The sequence below is a fragment of the Coffea arabica genome, chromosome 10e (assembly GCF_036785885.1).
Source record: "Coffea arabica cultivar ET-39 chromosome 10e, Coffea Arabica ET-39 HiFi, whole genome shotgun sequence".
Taxonomy (NCBI): domain Eukaryota; kingdom Viridiplantae; phylum Streptophyta; class Magnoliopsida; order Gentianales; family Rubiaceae; genus Coffea; species Coffea arabica.
In genome coordinates, this window is record NC_092328.1 from 7,554,998 (window position 1) to 7,577,221 (window position 22,224).

The 22,224-nt window shown below is 35.8% G+C and overlaps 4 protein-coding genes across 9 annotated transcripts; 2 read left to right on the forward strand and 2 right to left on the reverse strand.

Annotated features, from left to right (window-relative positions):
- The first annotated feature begins 251 nt into the window (after positions 1 to 251).
- On the forward strand, positions 252 to 719 carry LOC113711183 (uncharacterized). The gene has a single exon (XM_027234364.1). It carries the CDS (start codon positions 252 to 254, stop codon positions 717 to 719), a length of 468 nt encoding a protein of 155 aa, XP_027090165.1.
- A 2,627-nt stretch (positions 720 to 3,346) lies between these two features.
- On the forward strand, positions 3,347 to 8,616 carry LOC113711154 (phosphoglycerate mutase-like protein 1). Of its 4 annotated transcripts, XM_027234338.2 has the most exons (11): positions 3,389 to 3,596; positions 3,709 to 3,760; positions 4,585 to 4,652; positions 4,816 to 4,923; positions 5,262 to 5,341; positions 5,712 to 5,874; positions 6,485 to 6,559; positions 6,670 to 6,758; positions 7,013 to 7,132; positions 7,840 to 7,884; positions 7,965 to 8,616. In XM_027234338.2, exons 3-11 carry the CDS (start codon positions 4,593 to 4,595, stop codon positions 8,074 to 8,076), a joined length of 852 nt encoding a protein of 283 aa, XP_027090139.1. In that variant the 5' UTR covers positions 3,389 to 3,596; positions 3,709 to 3,760; positions 4,585 to 4,592; the 3' UTR covers positions 8,077 to 8,616. The 4 variants fall into 4 exon arrangements, with proteins under 4 accessions (XP_027090138.1, XP_027090139.1, XP_071923946.1 ...); XM_027234337.2 differs by lacking the exon at positions 3,709 to 3,760 and having other exon boundaries at positions 3,347 to 3,596; XM_072067845.1 differs by lacking the exon at positions 3,709 to 3,760 and having other exon boundaries at positions 3,390 to 3,596; positions 4,591 to 4,652.
- A 236-nt stretch (positions 8,617 to 8,852) lies between these two features.
- Positions 8,853 to 15,420, reverse strand: LOC113712802 (uncharacterized). The gene is made up of 10 exons (XM_027236384.2): positions 14,974 to 15,420; positions 14,237 to 14,332; positions 13,723 to 13,811; positions 13,510 to 13,638; positions 13,152 to 13,272; positions 11,402 to 11,486; positions 11,173 to 11,282; positions 10,539 to 10,690; positions 9,701 to 9,797; positions 8,853 to 9,384 (listed from the first exon to the last, which is right to left on the reverse strand). Exons 1-10 carry the CDS (start codon positions 15,271 to 15,273, stop codon positions 9,076 to 9,078), a joined length of 1,488 nt encoding a protein of 495 aa, XP_027092185.2. The 5' UTR covers positions 15,274 to 15,420; the 3' UTR covers positions 8,853 to 9,075.
- Positions 15,421 to 16,185: 765 nt separating this feature from the next.
- On the reverse strand, positions 16,186 to 21,954 carry LOC113712404 (CBL-interacting serine/threonine-protein kinase 8-like). 3 transcript variants are annotated; one of them, XM_027235813.2, is made up of 14 exons: positions 21,456 to 21,954; positions 20,521 to 20,583; positions 20,335 to 20,406; positions 20,120 to 20,227; positions 19,956 to 20,030; positions 19,818 to 19,871; positions 19,561 to 19,686; positions 19,262 to 19,351; positions 18,632 to 18,754; positions 17,777 to 17,896; positions 17,493 to 17,609; positions 17,277 to 17,333; positions 17,129 to 17,203; positions 16,186 to 16,727 (listed from the first exon to the last, which is right to left on the reverse strand). In XM_027235813.2, exons 1-14 carry the CDS (start codon positions 21,612 to 21,614, stop codon positions 16,626 to 16,628), a joined length of 1,341 nt encoding a protein of 446 aa, XP_027091614.1. In that variant the 5' UTR covers positions 21,615 to 21,954; the 3' UTR covers positions 16,186 to 16,625. The 3 variants fall into 3 exon arrangements, with proteins under 3 accessions (XP_027091614.1, XP_071923945.1, XP_027091615.1); XM_072067844.1 differs by lacking the exons at positions 20,120 to 20,227; positions 20,335 to 20,406; XM_027235814.2 differs by lacking the exons at positions 16,186 to 16,727; positions 17,129 to 17,203; positions 17,277 to 17,333; positions 17,493 to 17,609; positions 17,777 to 17,896 and having other exon boundaries at positions 18,729 to 19,173.
- Between the last annotated feature and the right edge of the window lie 270 nt (positions 21,955 to 22,224).

A 22,224-nucleotide genomic window follows, 5' to 3' on the forward strand; every position in this document is an offset into this window, starting at 1 on the left:
GATAGAACTCACCACTAATTTTCAGGACTTTTAATGCACAAGAAGCGGGATAGATTCTCAAAATCCCTATAAGCCTGACTGATAGACCAGACTGCTATTTCTGGAGCCATAGTGAGAATGGACAGTAAACAGTTAAGTCAGCATATGAAGCAATAACAAGAGAGAAAAAATTGTTGGAACTAAACGGCAAAGTCAAGGGAGAAACAAGCTAGGAGGGAGGGAGTGGGAAAGTCTGGAAACAGCTCTAGAAGATGAAGATAAAGCACAAACAAAAGCTGCTTGTATGGAAAATCCTGCACCAAGCCTTGCCATGTAGGGAAGCACTTCATAAACGAACAAGCAAAGGTGATATAATCTGCAAGATATGTGGGGAAAATAGTGAAACAGTGGAACACATCTTCTTTCATTGTAAACAAGCACAAATGATATGGCGGATAGCGCCCCTCCAGTGGGATGGACTTAAGGAGCACACCGCTGATTTCAGGCGATGGTGGACCATGTTAATGGAAGTGCAGACGCGAAAGGAGGGGAGGGAGCACATAAACTTAACAGTGAACATCCTTTGGCAGATCTGGAAAGCCAGGAATGCAGCTGAATTTGACGGCAAGGATACACATCCAATGGAAGTCATTAGGAAAGCAATTAAGGACTGCAAGGAGTATCACCAATCACAACAAATACAACATCAGCTGAGCATGTCCGAAACAGAAACAGTATAAGATGAGGAGGAACGGATGGGAGAGGATGATTACTTGCTGAACATTAGCGTGGAAGTGGGTCAACATGTGGAAGGCCAAAATATGGGAATTGGAGTTGCAGCACAATACAATTGGAACCAAAAATGCGAAGCTTGGATACTGAATGAGAGAAGCACTGGATCAGCAGTGCAGGACAATCTTTTGGCCATCAAACTGGCACTTTATAAGCTAAAGGAGAAAGGATGGCAGCATATCAAGATCCAAACACCATGCATTTAGGTTCTAAATATCATACGGTATCAAGGTTTTAGTAACTTAAAGCTGGCAGCTCACTTGGAGGATATAAAAGATCTTTGCACAATATTTAGGAAATGCTCATTTGATAGATTACCTGGTGATAGGGATAGACTCAGTGCTAAACTGAGTAGATTAGCCATACTTCTTCATTGATGAGGAACCTGAAGCTCATCAGTGGCCTAGTCCACTTTTGTAAAGTCAAATTTGAGCCCTTACTTATACAATGTAATTTTACTTCCTTATTATGAGAAAATTTCTATCCTTTAGGGAAAAAAAAAAGTAGCATGTATCTTGGTGGCCACCGGCTCTTCACCATCAAGCCGCCAAATTGCCACTATATATGGCTGCCTTCAGTGGCTTTCTTCGATAGAGTTTCTACTCTCATCGACTCCCCCTCCCCCAAGATTAGGATAGATTAGATTATAGGAATATCATCGTTGCGGCAAAAAAAAAGTACTTATATCTTGGTAGTTTAATTTAATATAGTTTCAATCTAGAAAAGATCCAATAGTAAAAATATCTGTAACAATCTTTCTGGCAATTGGTTACTCTTAATAACTTATTTACGAATTTTGGGCTGATCAAGCCAGTGGATAAGGGATGAAAATAATTTTATAAGAATTAATTTATTGCAACACAAGCAAACGTATTGTTTATTTATTTATTTTTTTGTTCTATAAGCACAACTTGTTCATTGCTAAATTGATTGATTGAGAATGGTTTTCTTAAAAAAAAATGTTCTATAAAAATTTCAATGTCTGAAGTAACTAATTGCACAACAATGGATATCAACTAACATTTTCATTAAAAGTTTTCTTTTGCATTGAATATCAATGTTACGTTACACAATCCTTTTTTCTAATATATATATATATATATATATATATATATATATATATATATATATATATATAACATCCATATTGAAGTATATTACTAATGCAAAAAAATTATATCATCAAGCATGCACAGATATTAAAGGTCTTAAGAATAGATACTATAGATCCGAAAAACAGATAAATTTACACTATAAAGCTCTAAATATATTTTTAAAAAAGCTACAATACGTGCAGTCCCAAAACTATATCTACATGTTTTCAATAGTTAAATCTACTCATTAATTATTTCAGGTTCAAATATTATGAAAGATTTGTATAATAGACCTAAGAAATTTTAAATTTGATAAGCAAATTTGAAAAAACTCAGATCTAATAAAGAAATTGAAAAACTACATAAAACTTTCACTAAGAATATCTAAGAGAGAACAAAGAGTGTGTTTGGATAGTATATTATTTGGGATAATTTTTAAAAAAAATATTATAGCACTTTTTTATGTGATGTATGTGAAATAAAAAGTGGTTGAAAAATGTGTTGATAATATCCTAGGAGAATATTATCTCCTTATATTCTCTTATAATATTCTCCCAGGAAATGTGTTGATAATATCCCAGGATATTAGACAGAAAACTTTTATAAGAGAATATTATAAAAGAAATGGGAGAATTATCAACACATTTTTCCTAGGATATTATCAACACATTTCCTAGGATATTATCAACACATTTATAAGAGAATAATATCCTAGGAGAATATTATCTCCTTATATTCTCTTATAATATTCTCTTATAATATTATCTCCTTATATTCTTATAATATAAGAGAATATTGTCCAAACCTTACAAATCAAAAGGAGAAATGGGAGAGTTTGAGAGTTAGCTGATGTCACTTGTCGAGTTGAGTTTTGGATTTAAAAAATACACCATTTTATGAATAATATGGAAGAGCCAAAATATATGCTACCATTCTTTATCTCAGGTGAACAACGTAAAGTCTACTGTAGCACTGGCAATTCCTTTTTTTTTTTTTTTTTGGGTTTAAGAAAAAGGGTAAACAAAGAAAAGATGTTCACGTACCTCAAGTCCTCAAATCAAATATATGTATTGTAAATTAAAAAAGAAAAGTCCTCAATTATGTAGAAATTATACATATTACATATACTAACAGTGTACGTATTATCAGCATGGACTTTTTTTCCAGTTTCGGAAACAAAGATAGCAAAAATAGAATGATTAATTTTTCTTATACTAATTGTGTATATATTATCAATATCGAATGAATAATAATTATATAAAATTTTAATTTAAAATTCGACTTTTACATATATATTTTGAATCAAATGATATACTATATGTTACATGTACTATAGGTGTATACGAGATTTACGTAAAAAAAAAAAAAAAAAAAAAGAGAGAGAGAGAAATGAAAGAAAGAGATGGCTTGCAGAAAGTACAACGAAAGTAGAAGCAGCAGCTTTCTGTAACATAGGAGGACACCCCAATCCGGATCCGTTTGCCGTACGTTATTATTATTGGCTACGAACATTTGTTTAGCGTTGGGCGTTGGGGACCCCCTTTTAAGTTTTAACAGCGGCCCCAATACCAATAGTTGTAGCACCTCCAGAAAGCCCGAGTGGTCTCAGTTTCATTTCTTCCAATACTCTAAAACAGAAATTCCCATATTTAGAAATAAATAAACAACGCCAGCAGTTTCCAAGTCCCTCGTCTTTTGGAGCCGTACCATTCATTTCATCCTCTCCGCCCGGTAAGATTTTCTCTGCATTCTTTTTTCTCTTTGTATATATATATATATATATTTGATTTTGAGGTATATTCTTTCTGTTGGATTGGTGATATTCTTGCGTTGCATATTTCAGCTTTATTACCTGAGGAATCTTGGAATAAAGACAAAAGTGAAAAGCAATAATTGTCTGTCCCCCTTTTCTTTCTTTCAATTGCATCCCATATGAATTGTGCTACTAATTGCTTGTGGAATGTTAAAATAGTTATATGAAGAGAGCAGAATATGATATGCCAAGACTTCGGGAATTGAAAAGTGTTGTGAAACTCGAACAAATTGAAGGTTTTTCCTGGTTTATTTGTGTGATGGTGCGCAGATTAGGCGTTGGAGCCCTGATTTCTGTTGAAATGCGCAATTTTGTTTGTCCTTTTGAGATAATTGTGTGATTGCTTTAGTTTTAGAAACTCGTAAATCATGATTTTACAACTTATGCTGCAGTAGTTTCGTAGCTTCTCTACTTGATTGGGAATTGGTGGCCTTTGTTCTGATTTTCTTAGTTTCCTTATTGGCCTCTACCTGACGAATGTCGATTAATGAAGTAGTAATGCTACTTTGTTAAGTTTCCATTTCGCTCGCTAAAATAGAAGATGGTTGCTCATTGCTTCCCTTGCTGCTGCCTACATACATACAACAAGGAGTTAGAAAGATGAGAAAGAAAAAGAAAACAAATTGCTTATGTGTCTTTCTTTATGCTATGTGCTATGTAGATCTAAGGTCGGTTGATTAAGCAGGTTGTGTAATTGTAGTAGCTTTTTATTCAACATATGGACGTTTGGCCTATCAATCACGATATTCCAACCCTTGTCTTTGCTGGAGAGGCTCGGAGAGTCTGGTGGGGTGTTGCTTAATTGAATTGCATAAGTATCAGACTAGTTTCTTCTTTCTACGGCTACATTTTCAGTGCTGCTCTTACTGTCAGAGCTGTCGTTTATTGAGCTCATCATTGATGCAGTTGCAGATATGGATTGCTCTGTTGGCCAAGGCTTGTACCCATTACACCGCTGCAAAACTATTCACCTGGTTTGTCCTTTCTTCCTCATGTTAGAGCCATAAGTTCATAATAACGAGTCATGTGACATGGTGTATTTGATCTTTTTGCTTAAATTGGATGTAGAAAGTGGTGTACACCTATGTACTGGTGCATTCCAATTTCACTTATTTATTTTTGCCTTCCAATTTCTAGGTAAGGCACGCTCAAGGATTTCACAATGTTGCTGGTGAAAAGGACCACAGTGCATACTTGTCTCCAGAACTTTTTGATGCCCAACTCACACCTCTGGGTTGGAAGCAGGTAAAATTTCTGAAATGTGATCTGCAAGTATTGCTGGTTTAAGGTCTTAAGGATGGTTTTAGATAAAGAAACATTACTGGGCTTGATGTAATTATTTTTATTCTTCAGATCAATTTTAAAATCAGACAGAAATATTTGCTCAAAATCTGACTTCTACTTTTTTTTTTTTTCCTTTTTTAAATGATTAGAGAGAACCATGCCTTAGAATTCGAGAAAGGTTCTTAATAGAAATATTGAAAATGCTTTATTTAACCATAATAAACTTCTGTACCGTTCATGAGTAAAAGATTTTGCATTATTATTATTAGTGATGAGGACAGGTTCATCCTTTCTAACAGGTAGATAATCTTCGTAAGCATGTTCATTCAACTGGACTGTCCAAGAGGATTGAATTAGTCATCTGCTCCCCTTTGTTAAGGTACTAGTCGTTAAAACCTGAAGCTGTTTATTCTTCGTTCTGGAGCATGAAAGGTGAATACCTTATAGTTTTTCCATTTTTTTGCATTTGTGTGTCTCTGAATTGCTGCTATTTGAAAAGTCATTTGAGAATCCTGCACTGGCACTTGTTGATCAATATATTTGAGTGGATAAAAATGGATGTCTGAGATGTGACAAGTAGAAAAGTGACGTTGAAAAGGGGCAAAAGAATTAATACCTCCTATTGGTATCATGATTTTACTTTCAAAGGTGATATTGGATATTAATACCTCCTATTGGTGGTATCTAGCAGTCTTAGCATTGAACATGAAGACAATAAGTTTCAATAACGGTGGTTAGTTTTTTTGTAGGACTATGCAAACGGCAGTAGGAGTTTTTGGTGCAGGAAGTTACAAAGACGGAATAGATGTTCCTCCACTTATGACTGAAAATGCTGGGAATAGTAGCCGACCAGCAATTTCAAGTCTGAACTGCCCTCCATTCATAGCTGTGGAACTTTGTCGAGAACATTTGGTATGAGACTCCAATAGCATGTAACTTATCTGACCATGGAGTTTGAACTTTGCTATTGATATATATTTTTTTTAGCCATAGATATTGAGTATATCCATGTTCTTTTTCGCTTCCTCTAGCTCTAAAATGTGTGCCTTTGTCTTTATGTATAAGCCTTCTGCATAATTGCAGGTTTTATATGTTTGTGTTCTTAATCAAAACTAATTTGCTTGTTTGCTTTCCCTTTTGCTATGCCCTATTGAATGTGGTATTTAATGATATTTTCAGTAAGTAACTTGATGGTTTACACTAATTTTGAAACAAAATTGCTCCGGCATTCCAGTGGACTTTTAATTCTCTGCTTTCTGATGGATTGGAACTTTTACAAAAGCTGTTATTTCTTTAACTTTTACTTGAATGACGTGGATTTCTTAGATGCATCATCCACCTCTCTCTCTCTCTCTCTCTCTCTCTCACCCCTATACTTGGACAAGTGGCTAAATAAATTAGGACTTCAATTAAATGCATTGCATGATTTTGTGGAGATTTCTACCTGCAACAGTATTTCGCCTGTATCTGGTGATGTTTGAATATAGGATGTTTCTTGATATTTTTCATTTTCACAATGCAGGGAGTTCATTGGTGTGATAAAAGGAGAAGCGTAAGCGAGTATACGACTCTTTTTCCTGCAATTGATTTTTCACTGGCAAGTAGTTTTTTGCAAGTTGTTAAACAATGCCCAGAAAATGAATTAACTGCTTCTTTTATCTCTTTTGTAGCCACTGCTAATAGATTATGTGTTACGTTTACTTTCAGATTGAAAGTGATGCTGATGTATTGTGGGAGGCTGATGTCCGAGAACCAAATGACAAAGTTGCAGCTAGGGGGATGGAATTCTTGAAATGGTGACTTCTTGATTCTTTGGAACAGCTATGGTAGCTCCTTAAATGATTTAATTCCTAAAATTAAATTTTGGAAGATTTGTATCAATTCTAACAGGATGATAATGCGTGAAGGCTTGAACTGTGTATTTTATGAAAAAGGGAGAGAACTTAATAAGGGTGGATTGAAAAAAAAAAAAAGGTTGTCAACCAGATTGTGAAAGATCGACTTCTTGGTCCTCCTTCTATTCTTAACTTCGTTTTCTGAAATTGTCCAGGTTGTGGACACGGAAGGAAAAGGAGATCGCAATTGTTACCCATAGTGGCTTCTTGGTTCATACACTAAGTGCATATGGAAATGACTGTCATCCATCCGTTAAGAGTGAAATATGCACACCGTAAGTTACACTATATGTCTGCAGACCACCTTAATGGACAATTTTTTCAATCGTTAGAAGTAATTGGCCACAAATTTCATCTCAATTTTTGTTAAAGCTCATCTAGAAGCCCATGATTGTATTCGCAAGATGAGGTAGACAATTTTGATGCGGAGAAATTGTTTAACATGACAAATGCTTTTTGTCTGTTAGTACAGCGAGTAAGCCATCAGAATAAATCTAATCCCGTGGGCTAACAGTCTCAAGTAGGTTGTAATTTTATTACAAACTGGTCTGAGTTTGCTGGCTTCTCCCTAAATTGGTGGATGATATGGAAATGCAATTGTTAGTTACTGCAAACCCCATTAGTTTTTTTGGCAGATAGGTAAACTTTGAACTGACTCAGTAGTTGCTATCGAGCATCAACATGATATTAGGTCCACTGTGCTTGTACTTTTGGCATTACTGAAGGAGAATTGCTTCCCCTTTAAACGTGGTGGTCCATGAGATATTGCCTTAAACTTTTAATTTTGCATTTTGCAATGGATTTGTTCCCTGATGGTGTCAACAATGACACATGCTGTTTGTAGAGTGCAATCCATGCTAAAAAAATCAGTTCAAAGAGACGTACTTGCTGTAGTCAATTCCAGAAATATTCTTTCACCATCCGTTGACACTGTTTTGTTCCACCAGTGCGTTGATGTTTCCATTTCCATTTGTTTATGCAGATTTAGCAATTGTGAACTTCGCTCCATGGTTATTGTTGACAGAAGGTATGCTGCCCCCAAATCATGAAGGGATCCTATACCTCTCGTTTTTCATCTTTCTCATTCATGAATTTTTGGACCTGCAGCATGATTGGGTCAGATTCTTCAACAACTAATTATCCAGGCAAAATTCCAAGCGGAACTGATGTTCCAAGTGATGATGCTAGTGAGGAGCATCCTGCCGGGTCAGCCAAGTAGGATTTGATTCTTTGGAGTACTATACTAATTACTATTAACGCTTAGTTCTATCAGGGTCGTCAGAAATCTCAGGTTTTAGAAAATATCATACTTGGCAAGGACCTCCTGCTCCACGGATTCATTTTCTTACTATCATTTTGCTTTGATGACTCACATTTGAGTCAAAAGATTGTTAGAGCCCATTTTGTTGTGGCCAAATCTTTGGCTTGTTGGGTTGACGATTTATGAATACCCTAAAATCATTACCTGATCCTTACCCCAAAGGAAATAACCATCTCTCTAGCAAGCAATCTCTACATTATGGAAAAGGGTCACTCTTGACTTCGGCTACTCACTCAGTACTTTGCTCCAGGCATGCTGGCTCTTGATGTTTCTTATTCTTCTTCACACCTCCGTTCCTTAGAGAGAAGATCGGTGCAGCTTGTAACCCTTGCTGCATGTTGCTTTCAGATTTACAGGGAACATATTTATCACAAACCAACTACTTTGTCAAAGTGATTATTTGTGCCTATTCAACCGGCTATTTTATCTTGCACTAAATTTTACAGAAGACGACTGGAGAAATGTGAAACAAGTTTACTCTACACCATATTCCTCCCTGCCTTTTCAACTTGCTTAGAGAATACAATTATCAGAAGTGTGTCATGTAGGAATTACTGACAGCCAATAGCAACCAAGCTCATAACTTAGTAAGCGCAGATATATAAATGAATCCAGAATCATGAAACAAAAAACATCTAAAAACTGCGTGTAGATCACAGATTATCTGTACGAAATGACGGTGAAATAATGATCAATGTTCCTCCACTGATCATATTATCCTTTTATGCCGCGGACCCTAAAATGAAAATTCTCAAAATGTGGTTACAACAGCTGCTTACTATAAGTTCATAATCTAACTCTGTTTCTCCAAAATTTTGATTTGGTGGATAGTATCCAATCAGACAAGAAGAAAAGTTTCTACATACAGCCTTGGCACGTCTGGATTGAACTTCAATATTATTGTGATCTGAAAACAAATAAAGCCAAACCCACTACCACAGAGAATATAAGAACAAAGAAGGCTGCAACTATACTCAAATCACCTAATTTAGCCAGCTGTGATGTCCCGGGGCTCCTTTCCTTCTTGCTTTTCTTTGAGATTAAACCATCCGGCTTAGATTCTGAAGATAACTGACTAGCAGCAATGTCCCAAAAAGACTTGCTGGCAGAAGTTACGTAAAGGGCTTCAGATTCCAGCCCCAAAATTGCTGAATCATCTTCTGGAGCTTCCATGGACATCAGCTCAACACAATGATCTTTGAGAACCTGGGATGGCAAGAGCAGGACAAGGAAAAGTCAAAACGGTATCACTAAGTCACCATTTCATTTTATTTTAAGAAGTGTTTAACTACGCAGCCAACATAATCTGCTAAAGATGGATACTGTCAAAACACACGTCTCTTTCTGAAGAATTAAAGTTCCAATCAAAGATCTGAAGCCCTTAATTCTGATCCAATATATCATTTAGCATTCATCAAATGTTTGAATGGTAGTCAGAGAACATAAATTATTGTTAGAAAAGAATATAAAACATAAGTTTATCAATATGATCTTGTTACAGTCAGAGTTTCCAGAAACGCACCTCAATTGTTTCAGATGGCAGAATGTAGTCACAGATGTATGTACCCGCCAGCCATGGAATGAATACTCTTCGAGGAAATGACAGGTTTGAGAATTCTCTAATTCAAATGACAATAAAAATAGGTGAAAAGGAATTCAACTATCAGCTTTGAGGACTTAAAGAAGATGATCTATTTATAATGGAGGACATATTATCTTCATAAATGATTCCACTTCTAACCATCTAATAAACCATGAGAACAGAGGACGAGATAGGCACTCGCCAATTTTGTTTTTGGGTTGTTTTATATTACTCTATTTCTGTCTTTGTTTGTCCTTTCATCCCTGATGCACACATGCACACATACATACACAGAAAAGTTGACTGCAGGGCCGATCCTTCTGACCTAAAAAATACTCCTCACTTCCTATTAACCAAATTCACAAGAATTTCATCTGATTCTCTTTCACTGGACTAAGTAGCTTTCATTAGCATTGACCAAACAATTTATTTTTACATATAAAGTTCCATGTCAGTTCGGCATAGTCACCAGAAACAGTTTGTTGATTAAAATAACTTTTTATATTGCTCATATTCACTCACTGAAACCATGACAGGAAAAAATAGAAAATTGGAAAGTAGACACGTCTCATCACGACAAGATAAAAATGGCATCCCATGATCTGATCATCAATAACAGTCAAATAAATGCCAGGAAAAAAACATAATTAGACATCCTTTTCCTTTCATAGAAGCGCTTAAGACCAACTGAATCCAGGACAGATAATGCAAAACTGTCTGTGCACTCTCGTACTTTCCACCAATATTGAATAAGCAACACTTGCTGACAGTCATATACCTCTGCAATTGTAGGTCAAGCTGCGGAATTTGTTTTCCCATTGACAAATGACGGCCTGCTTCCTGATCTTCATCAATTATTGATTCTGAATCTCTGTCTGCCTCATCACACAAGATCTCCAATCTACTTTGCAAACTCATGATTATGTCTTCCTAAACACCAGAAGCCTATGATCATACATCTGAATAAATTTACAGCTACAAAATATCAGCCTGAAGGGAGAAGAAATATAAAACCCTGATCTTCCAAGAGATTCATCACTGAACAGGGCTTTCAAATCAAAGCATGGGCATTTAAAAAATTCAAGTAAAATGTTACTAACATCAGAACATTATCAAGAGATCAAGTGAATTTGAGATGCCAGTTTACATTGATCAAAATTGAAATAACAGTTTCAGCACTAGCTGATTAAATTTTCGTAGTTGAAAATTGCCCTACCAAATTCACAATTCTTCTTGAAAATTCAACTCTCTAAAGACAAGCATATACTATCCATCTGTCAATCTTGGTATGTTCACAGGATGGGCACACCAAAAACCTTTATAGAATTGAAATAATTTGTCAACAAATATCAAAAAGATTTCATGTTAGGGAAAGAAAGGGGGAAGCACATTCTGAAACTATTGTGGAGTACCTTTATCTCATTCAAAGCTTGTGACATCGGTTCCTTCGGATTCAGGTAGGCAAAAGAGCACACAGAACCATGAAAGACAAGGACACCAACCACCTCTGTCTGCCTGTATACTTTATAAAGAAAAATCACACCAATAAGCGATATAAGCTTACAAAAGTTGAGCAAAGTAACCCAACCAGGTCCTCAATGACGTATAAAATGAAATATTAACAAAACTGGCCAAACTCACCTTCTAAAGATTTATCGTGCATGAAAGGTAGGAGAAATTCAACTTCATGTAAACCATCTGGTGCATATTGCTCATCTTCAATCCCCTAAACATACATGATTTGAGAAGATCGAGGAAAGAGAATAGACTAGAAAAGAAAGGAAAGAGATAAAGCTGACAGTAGACAACTAAACATTGTCTATTAATAATTGCATACAGGAATTGTGTCATTGAAGAAGCAAACTTGACACCATTTCTTCTGCAGGCCATAATGGGGGCATTGCAGGGTGTGCACAATATATTACTCACTTTAACTCATCAACCATACTAAAATCTGCCTTTAATCCAGTGGGAAAATAACTTTTACACTCTAGCCAATAGCTTTTGAATTGGATGGCTTTAACAGATGGAAGGAATGAAATATCAACATCACACAAAGCTATACTAAGCAATCAGAAAGCAACTTTTAAATTCCGATCTAGCCTCTTTTATGAGATTATTATAGCTTGGGGAAAAAACATACATTTGGATTGATAGGCATCGAACCATATGCAATGATTTCAGGTGCACACTGATGGCTGGATGGTAAGAAAATCACTTAAACATTCAACCATGTCTAAGTACTAAAGGAGACAGACACTTGCAGTTGCAAAGTTGATTCACTTTGCAACAAAATCATGCACCTAGACTCAAAAAATCAAATTTCAGATGACGGCTATAGCTTGACAATGCAATATCTACAAGTAATCTTCTAAACTTAACATAATCACAATGAAATTGAATAGGCTGATGTATTTTATAAGAAAAAGGTAGCAAAAAGGCACGCTCTTTTTCCATCCACCAGATCTTCTCCTTATCTGAAACAAAACAAAGAGACATGCTTTCTTCATGTCTTATGTGGCTTTCATCATATAACTAGGAACTTATGTACATTTCTACTACCAGTCGCAATACTCTTAACACAAATTAACTGGACTATCTAAGGCTTACAGGACCACAAAATTGCCTTGTTTATTCAAAAATATTACAACTTTGAAGAAGAAGCAGTGGGTAACAAAATACCACCCTGATGATGGCCTTGTCCCTGAGATGTTTAGAAGTAAGGTTCATGATCCCTAGCACCCTAGACCACCTATCACTAGATGCCCCATATCTGTGACCTATACACGATGAACGCAGGTTAGCATGAGGTAGGCAATTATACAAGAAAAGGCTGAGAACAAATTTTTTAGAAGGTAAGCAGGGCAATAATAGTTCAGAAGTCAATCTAAGCATGACTTCTGCAGCTTTACAACTTGCCTAACATATTTTCCTAATTTCCTACTAGAAAATACCTTTTACCATGAATAATACACGTTATAGAAATCTAAAGGGTATATTTGTGCCAGAAATGTCTCATTTTGTTAATTTATTTGCTTTCTTCTTTGTATTATGTCACTGGATCAGCACCAACAGTACACTATCATTAGTAATATCAATATTAGCAGCATTCTACCCCGTTATCTTCATAGTTAATAGATGACATTAGACATTAGTTACTAGCAGTATATATGGCCAGCAGACAAACAATATTTTAAAGGCTCCAAAAAGTGTGCATCACTTAAAAAGTTTATGACCCAAATTACATGCATGGTGGACACAGACCTTGCATTTCAAGTTAGAGTTTCACAGAACCACACTACTCCATGATTGATAATAATTCACTGTTTCCATACCAGGCGCAGAAACAATACATACAGTGCAACAGTTCCGCAATTTAACAGTTCCTTACCAGTCTTCCATTAATCAAACACTTTGCGCCTTTAAGCTCTTTGGCATGCGTTGAAAGTCCACGACGAAGAACTTCACTCATTTTTCTGATACTTGATCCATTTTCAGAGAAAACTGGTAACCTGTGAAAAATATAACTCAACCACTTAAAAACATACCCAGGTAGCCACAACAATACTTCACTAAGTGTGATTGGAAAATGTCAAGGAGCCCAAAAAAAAAGAGAGAGAGAGAAAAATGGGAATAGTGCTCTGTCTCCTAGAATTTTTTTTTTTTTGTGGGTAGGAATGGAATGCTAGATACTTTCACCAATCACATTAGGCTTAGAATATGAAAAACTAAAATCAGATTACAATTACCTCATATCAAAGTTATATGTGCACCTAAATTCTTTCAAGGAAGACAAAACTTTTCCCATTTTGAAATCACAAGGCCGTAAACTACTTGATGTAATGTTAGAAGCCAGCGAACAATTTCGACAGGTCCATCTGATACAAAATTTTCAGGCAGGGTATCAATGAACTGAAAGACATTAAACTTGTATGAGGGGGCAAATTTTTTCCTGAAGTTACCTTCTGGGACTGTAACTAATGTGGATGAGCAGTCTCTCATCCATATCAGTGTCCATAAAGGGCACTGCATCACAGACTCCTTTTACAGTCTGAAAGAGCATAATATTAGCAGTAGCATATGGACCAGGTCAAATATTCAGAAACACTAAGGTCATTAAGTGGCCAAACACATTCAAGAGCATGAAACATGCCCAATGTGGCTTAGAAATTGTTCCAGATATTGCCACCAATGATGTCATAGGTTGTATTTCACTCAACAAAATGTGTGCACTTGTGTGAACACGTGTTCGCGCGCACGTATGTGAGAGAGAGAGAGAGAGAGATGGCAGTGTAATACTCAAATCTGGCTGTCTTAACTCTGGTCTATATCCAGACCAGGATTGAGAATACCATCATAATAGTCAAATCCACCTATTCTTTCACATCCATAAAATTAAACAGTCATCTCTCTCTCAATCACAAATTCAAGTTTGTATTTAAACATGCAAAACTCCAGTTGCTGAATGAACAAGACCTGACAAAGTGTAATTGTTGAATTCTTGAAGGAGCTTTCATTGACCCATATATAGACACCAATAACCTTCATCCCACCAAGCAGCATTCTCGAGACCTGAAAACGAAACCTTCATTAGTACTTGAGCAACTCTTTGAACCATATATCTAACTTGCCAAGAATAGATTTTCACAGAGTCCTAGGCTGAAAGTCAAGCAGGCAACCAAAGTCCAAACTTAAGAAAATCAAAACTGGACATGAACGCAAGGTCAAAGAGCCCAACTTTGATGATATCCAGCCCAAATGTATCTTTAACTCTCTGGAGATAGATAAGAACCTCGTGCAGGTTATTAATACAACTCGTAAAACTCAATCAATGGGCTCAAAGTTGAAATAGGATGAATACTGGAATACATCTAATCCCCACAGGGAACATAAAAGTCCAGATAATAATTTCCATGAAATTAGAACCATTTAAAATAAGATACAATCAAAATTTAAAATTAATTTCTATGGACTGCTATTCATTTCATAATGATCAAAATAATCTTTATTTACGTCACGTTTTTGCAGTAATACATACACATACATTATACATCATCCAGTGCAACATGTAAAATACTCAAATACTTTCATCTTCTCTTAGCACAAAAATATGCAATTCTCGTAGTCATATTCTAAATTCAAACACATAATTTGATAATTCAAATTACAGCAAATTATTTAAAAAAAAGTATAACTAGTGGAAATGTGTTAACCTGACGAGCGTGTTCGGAAACCCAATCTCTGTCGATAACCAAAGCCGAGGAGTCGGATTGAGGCTTGCTTTTGGAACCTTTCTTCTTATTTCCATCATCTTTACCGCTCTCAATTAGTGAAGAAGCTGGTTCACCAGCGTCGTTCAGGGGAGTCGGAATTAAATCGAAAACGAAGCCTTTGTCTAAGCTCTTGCTCAATTTCCCGATCACAAGACCTACCTGAGAGGGAACAGAGGCTTGGCTGAGCCGATCTTCGATTAACTTTAGCCGTGATTCTTCTCCGACGACGGCTTTCACCATCTTCTTCTTCCTCGCCTTTGCTCTGTCTAAGGAGTGTGACAATTCAGACAAGGTTTATGGAGTCGGATCCGATGGAGCGGATAGTTTTATGGGTCGGATCTCTGGTGGAATGGTTTCGTTTCGCGTCGTGTCTTTTTTATGACTTGTTGTCTCGATTATTTTAACTCATTATAGATTTCTCTTTCAATAATTAAAAAAAGTTAAAATTCATAATCAATTTAAGAGTGGCTTTCATTGATTTTAATTTTTTTTCTATAATCACTTTTCATAATTAAATTTTTTAAAAATTTAAAGCTATCAAGATAATGCCTTAACCCATTTCATTTATTTTACCCGCGTTGAATATACAAGAAATTAAGAAAAAAAATTACAAATCCCAATTTAGGAGAGGTTTCTTTTCTCCATTTCTTCTCCTCTTTTTAAAGACCTTTCATTTAGGAAGGAAGGAAGATCACATTATAGTCTTCCTCTCATAAATTTTGTTTTGCTTTATTTTTCTAATAAAGTCTCTCCTAAATTTATTTTTATTTATTGAGAGTTTTATGTTTTTCTCAAGAGTTTTTAGTGAGACAAAAAAATTTCTTATTTTATTGTTAGATCTGAATTTATTTCAAATTTGATCGTTAGATTTGAAATTTGTTTGGATCTTGAATCTTTTTTTGATAATTGTCCACCATTGTCATTGGAGCTTAAAAACAAGGTTAAAATTGTTGATTAGTAAATTTGACGATTGCAATTCGCACACAAGAGAACTGCAATGAACTTCTTCTTGTTGGAAGGTTTCTGCACTTGCCAACACATAATGGAAGACGCTTCAGCCTGCCTCCAAGCAATGCAGCATCAAAATTCACAATGTGCCTCCTGTTATCTACAAGTTGTCTCTAACCATAACACTTTGCAGCAAGATTAATCTTCGTCAAAGGTGATGAAGTGGTACAACTTTTACACTATCAAAAGTGAAAAATTTTACAACAAAGACCAATCTTCTTAAAGAAAGGAGCAAGAAGTACAAATGGTACTTCTTAAAAAAGGGAGCAGGAAGTACAAGTGGTACAACTTCTACTCTATATGTGATAGTACAACTAGAGGGGTGTTAAAGATTGGTAAGTATAACTAGCATTGTCTCCCAGGCAATCCAACTTAAGGGGACTTCATCAATGAGGGCTTCATATTAATTTGCACAACTAATACAAAACTGGGGAATACAGACAGACAGACAGACAGTACCATATCACTCAAAGCATGGTAGGAGGCAGAGGAAAGCATGGTATTGTAAATTATACGTATACGACCCATATTGCATCAACATTTCTATCCTACAGACTTGGTTGCTTTCGGGATACTAGTATAGATCATCGCCTTTTACTCCTTGCCAGGGAGATCCTTGATTTGCACAAGTCCGTAGGTGGTTTCCAGATGATATCTTCCAAGTTGCTACAGAAGTTTTTGTAAAACTGCAGAGTAAATTCTTTATAATCACTACATTATAGTAGCAAGTTCCAAAACAAATATCCAAGAAATAAATTATCTTTTCAATTCTATTTCTCAGCTCTACTGCCAGAAAACAACTAAATCTCAGTTCAACAATCAAAGACTCGAGATTCGTTTAGCAGGCAATAATATCTATCTAGTGCTGTAACAAGTTTGGAACACTTCATAATTTCCAGCAACCATGCATTACCACCACCTTCTCTCTCTTATGCGAATGCAAAAAGACAGCACCCGAGTAAGTATTATAGCCCTTTTACTAGTTTCCTCAACTCCAACAGTAAAGATGAAGAGATCAACAGTGAGCATAACAAATACCGATAAGCTCAATTACAGCAATAATGTAGAATAATTTCCAGTATCTGACCTTGAGATATTCACTAGCATCTCCAGCAGCTTTCTGAATGTCTACCATAATAAATGTTGGAGCAACCTCAAAGATCTGTTCAGGAAATGATTGCATAACTAAAACTGTCTGTCAAGAGTTAAGGACAGTAAGAAGGCTGCATCCTTACCTCCAAAAATACTGAGAAATGTGAAACCTTGTTTGCAGAAAGGCCTTCCACCCTCATCTGAGAAATTTTTTAATTAAAATTTCAAAACATGTATTCCACCACTTAACAGGTTTAGATAGAGATCAACTTTACAAAAGCTTTTAGGATAAGAAATAATATGCCACAAGGCTGCTTTCTAGATTTGCAAAAAGGTAGGTAACATATCTAGTATCCTACCTTATAATTACGAATATGGGTTTTAAAACCCATTGATTGAGCAACAACTTCCATACTCGATAAAACAACCTTTGCAGGTTTTTGTGAAACAAAGCGCGTTTGATTTTTCACCAAATCCTGTATATCCACAGGGTTCAATGAAAATGTTGGATCAGATATGATGAAGTAAAATTAACTAGGACAGGGAGGGGGACTGCATTATGAACTACAACATTAAGCAAGAAGTAACATGAATACTTGAATTAAAATTCATTCAAATTGAGGTGATAATTTGGTGCTTGTACCTGCTTACGATCAAACAAGGCAGAAAGGTTTAATCCTTGGGAGAGAATGATTAGATCAAATGCATTAAGAACCAAAGGCCCTACATCCTCATTCCCACATTGCTCATTAGTTTGTTCTTCCTGCAACACAATAACATGGAGAACATGTGAGGAATAAAGAGCCAACTTCCAACCCATGAATGAAGAAATTAAAACTCAGCATAATAACTAGTCATTTAAAATGGGAACATTCTGTGGTTAGCACAGAAAATTTCGCTCCTAATATAGCAAAACAGCATACCTACTCAACAAACTTTAACTTGTTTCATCATGAATTAAGTCATGAAAGCCACCCTCACAGATCATAACAGTTGGTTAAGAAACAGATTGGACCTTGCAGTAATGGGGTTAAAGAACAAAATGTGCATCATGCAGGTGCGTATTACATCTTTCATTTTAGTAGCTATTCATGCAGTTGTTAATGCATTTCCCAACAAAGAACAAGCTGTCATGCAATATACTAAGAACCCAATCACATAAGGAATACTATTTTACAAGCTTTATGACCTGCAAAGCTGATTATGAAAGAACTATTGTGATGAAAAGAAGAGCGAACAATGAGATACATATACTTAAGAACTTAAAGAAACAAAGAGATTCATCAGGCAAGGATACAGATATTTGTCAGTTATAAGTATAAGACTGCAAATAGCTTCTAATGCTCCATCACCACAGCTACGGGTGGAAGTATCACAACCAATTCCTGACTACAGGACCAAAGCCCAGAAAAAAGAAATATAGATTGCAGTCATATCTTAATATATCACTAGAACTAACGATGATGCAAAATGCTGCTGCAAATTTACTCTCACCAACCTCAGCATCATTAAAAACAGCATTAACATCATCCAGATTGACATCCTCACTTTCAGCAAGTTTCACAGGAACATAGCCTTTCTTAAACCACTCATCATTTCTGATTTCTTCAATTCGGATACGCTGCATAAACGAAGAGACATTGTAACACAAAGTGAGTGCACTAAGTAATGGTCCCCAACAAAGCTCTTCTCTGAAAAACTCTACCATAGATATTCAAATGCGTAAACTGCTGACCAATGGAAGCACCTTACAAACTCAGAACCTTTTGAGTTACAAGGTTGTGCATTATGTTTTCAGTTCTTACAACATTCAAATCATACCAAATTTTACAAATAAGGTGCAAGTACTCTAATAAATTCTGTAACGAGATTACTCCAATCTATTGCTTTTTCTTTGGTATGCTACTAAAAATATCAGTTAAAGCGAGAGACTTCCTGCTCTCCTCCAATAAATCTTGTATTTTGTTGGCTCAGAAACTTCCAAGAAAGCAAATTTCAATACATGAATTTCTCAAGCTAGCCTCTAGAACTGAAGAAAACCTGAAATAGGCAACTAATTGTCGATTGGAAGAAGACAAGAGCATAACAACTACGGTTTCAGAATCTCAAACTAGTTAGACTTACTTACCGTGTCAGGATTGGGGTCCAAAGTTCGAGAAATCAAGGATCTTGCTCCAACTGGAAACCAAGATGGGCATAAAAATTCTGCTCTTTCAATCTGCAAAACATACATACCAGTATGACATAATAGTTTATATCCTTTATAAATGAAGGTAATGGCCAACTGCTTCCTTGACATGTGGCAAATCTCTTGACACCAAAACTACTAGAAACAAGCTTCAATGGAGTTAGATCCAAAAGTCAAGCAAAGCAACCCAAGTATCTGATAACTTTCATGATAGTGCAGATATGCTGAAAACACAATACCTTGCCATATAGTGTAGTAAGATCAATCTCGTCAAATGGAAGATAACCCGCCATCAGGACATAAAGGATGACACCACAGGACCAGACATCTGCTACAGCACCATCATAGCCCTTGTGACTCAAAACCTATAGAGCGTACATATATCACGTGCAACTGGGAAATGTTTAATAAAATAAAACTGGGAAAAGTAAACAATCTAATCCCCTTTATAAAATTACAAGCTACAGTTAGTCCAAGAACCAGTTCAAAGAAATACCTCTGGTGCCACATAGTTTGGAGTTCCACACGTTGTCTTGAGCAGGTTGACTCCCTGAGCATAAAAACTACTATTAGTGTCCCAATGCTATTGTGTTCAACAACTTGGGCAAGGAAATATCAACTTCTGATGTCTTACTTGTCCTGGTAGCGCACTAAGTCCAAAATCTGAGATCTTCAAATTCCCTTGTGAATCTAGTAGAAGATTTTCAGGCTGCGAAGCATAGCATGCATCATGAGGATTCCAATAAAAGGTATAAAAAACAGATTCAGTCAAGTGTCACTGGGTCAGTAAATGAGAACCTTTAGGTCCCTATGGTAGACTCCTCTACTATGACAATAGTCCACACCATCTATAAGCTGCTGGAAGTATCTACGAGATTCAGCTTCACTTAGCCTTCCATGGTGAACCTACATATGGATGCCGAAACATTGTGACCCTCTAAGCATGCTAGAAGTTTTGCTGGGAGCATATTAGAAAATCCATTTTACGCAACAATGTTTGGTAAAGGACCTACAATTTTGTCAAACAATTCACCACCAGTAATAAATTCCAAGATGATGTAGATCTTGGTGCGGCTTGCTATCACCTAACATGGGATGACTAAGATTAGCAAGACTAGCAAACTGCATAGAATTCTGAGATAATAATAACAATTCCATTTGAAAAGGAATGGAATAAAGTTTTCATTTTGAAAGCATGCCTCGTGTAGACGGACAACATATGGATGCCTGACAAGCTTCATTATAGATATCTCCCTCTTAATCTGCATGAAGAAAATGACAAGACCTGTCATTGAGATTTAATTATGGAAATTCTGAAAAGCTTAGGCTCGGACATGAAAACATGTAAGCTATTGCGAGAGCAGCAGAAGAAAATGAACAAAAATACACAAAAACATACTGCCTAGCGTCTAATGAGAACAAAAATACACAAAAACATACTGCCTAGCGTCTAATGAGGAGAATCCCATTTGATAAGTATCATTGAGCTCTTCATGTAAGAAATTAAAAAGCACATATATCTAAAACATCAAAGGTGCTACAACTTTCAAGTGGTGAAAAAGTGGGATGGTAACTGTAGATTAAAAATTACCAAATTTTAGCTATTAATCATTAGAATGATGCAACATCAAGTTGTCAAAAAAATCAACAACTGAACAACCGCTTCATAGGATTTGCTGGCAACCGAGTTCAACCGATTAAGCAGCATTCAAATCCAAATTCAAGACAAGTAAGGTTGACTAACCACAGATTACTAGCTACGTTATGGCTATTCAAGTATCATTGGAGATTTCACAAAATAAGTTTCAGCACAGTCATCTTTCAATGAGCTTAATTAGCATACTAGACCATTACCTCGAACCATGCCTCTACCTCAATTGTCATGTCATAACATAATTTACACCAACAAAACTCTATTCTTAAGCTTTAATTTTCAAGAATTTGATTCAAATTCAATTAAGAGCAGAAAGGAACTAGATTATAACCAAATAAAAACAAGTACTTGCTGGATCCATTTTCAGTCTGTCTAGAGAGTAGCTAATTAGCTACAATACAAGCAGCAAAATCATTTAAAAAAAAAAAACTGAATTGTCTAAATTTGAACCAAAAGGGATAATGGGAAATAGAGAAAAACCTGGTCGACCATCTTGTGCTTGATGATGGTGGAGCGATCGAGTATTTTCATGGCAACACTCTCCCCTGTCTCTGTATTTTGGGCAAATTTAACTTTAGCAAATGTTCCTTCTCCTATAGTTCTTCCTATCTCATACTTGCCTACTTTCCTCACCACCATTTTCTTGTCCTTTTTCTTTTATTTTCTAAAAAATTCTAGTACTAAATTTTGAACTGTTCAAAATTTCAAAATTTTCTTGCTCCTCCTTCCCTAGCTTCCCACCATTTCCTCTTTATCAATTCTCTCAACCAGACCACATTGATCATCAAAATCACCGAAACTTGTTTAAATTAATCAATTTACAAAATCCCTTCGCTAAAAATATATTAACAAAAAGAAAAGTAGGAGCAAGAAAGAAAGAAGATTAGGTTTGATAAAGTAGAGAAAGAGAGAAAAAGCGGAGAAAGAAAAGAAAGGAAATGGGTTTTGAAGTGGCGGAGTGGTAGAAGTGGTTGAAAAAAAGGCATTTATAGTGATGTGAAAGCCAGGTGAAGAGAAAATTGGGATGATTTCAGAAACCTCACCTGAATTTTTTGATTATTTCACTGACCTCCCCCAGGTATCAAACATTACACTAATCTCCTATAAAGTTAATTATCTTACAACATTTAGACCCAATTGATAATTAAAAAGTAATATTAAGAGGGAAAAAATATTATGATTCCATCACTACCCCTCATCTACTACATTATTTAATTAATTTAATATCAATTCATACATTTAAAAAACA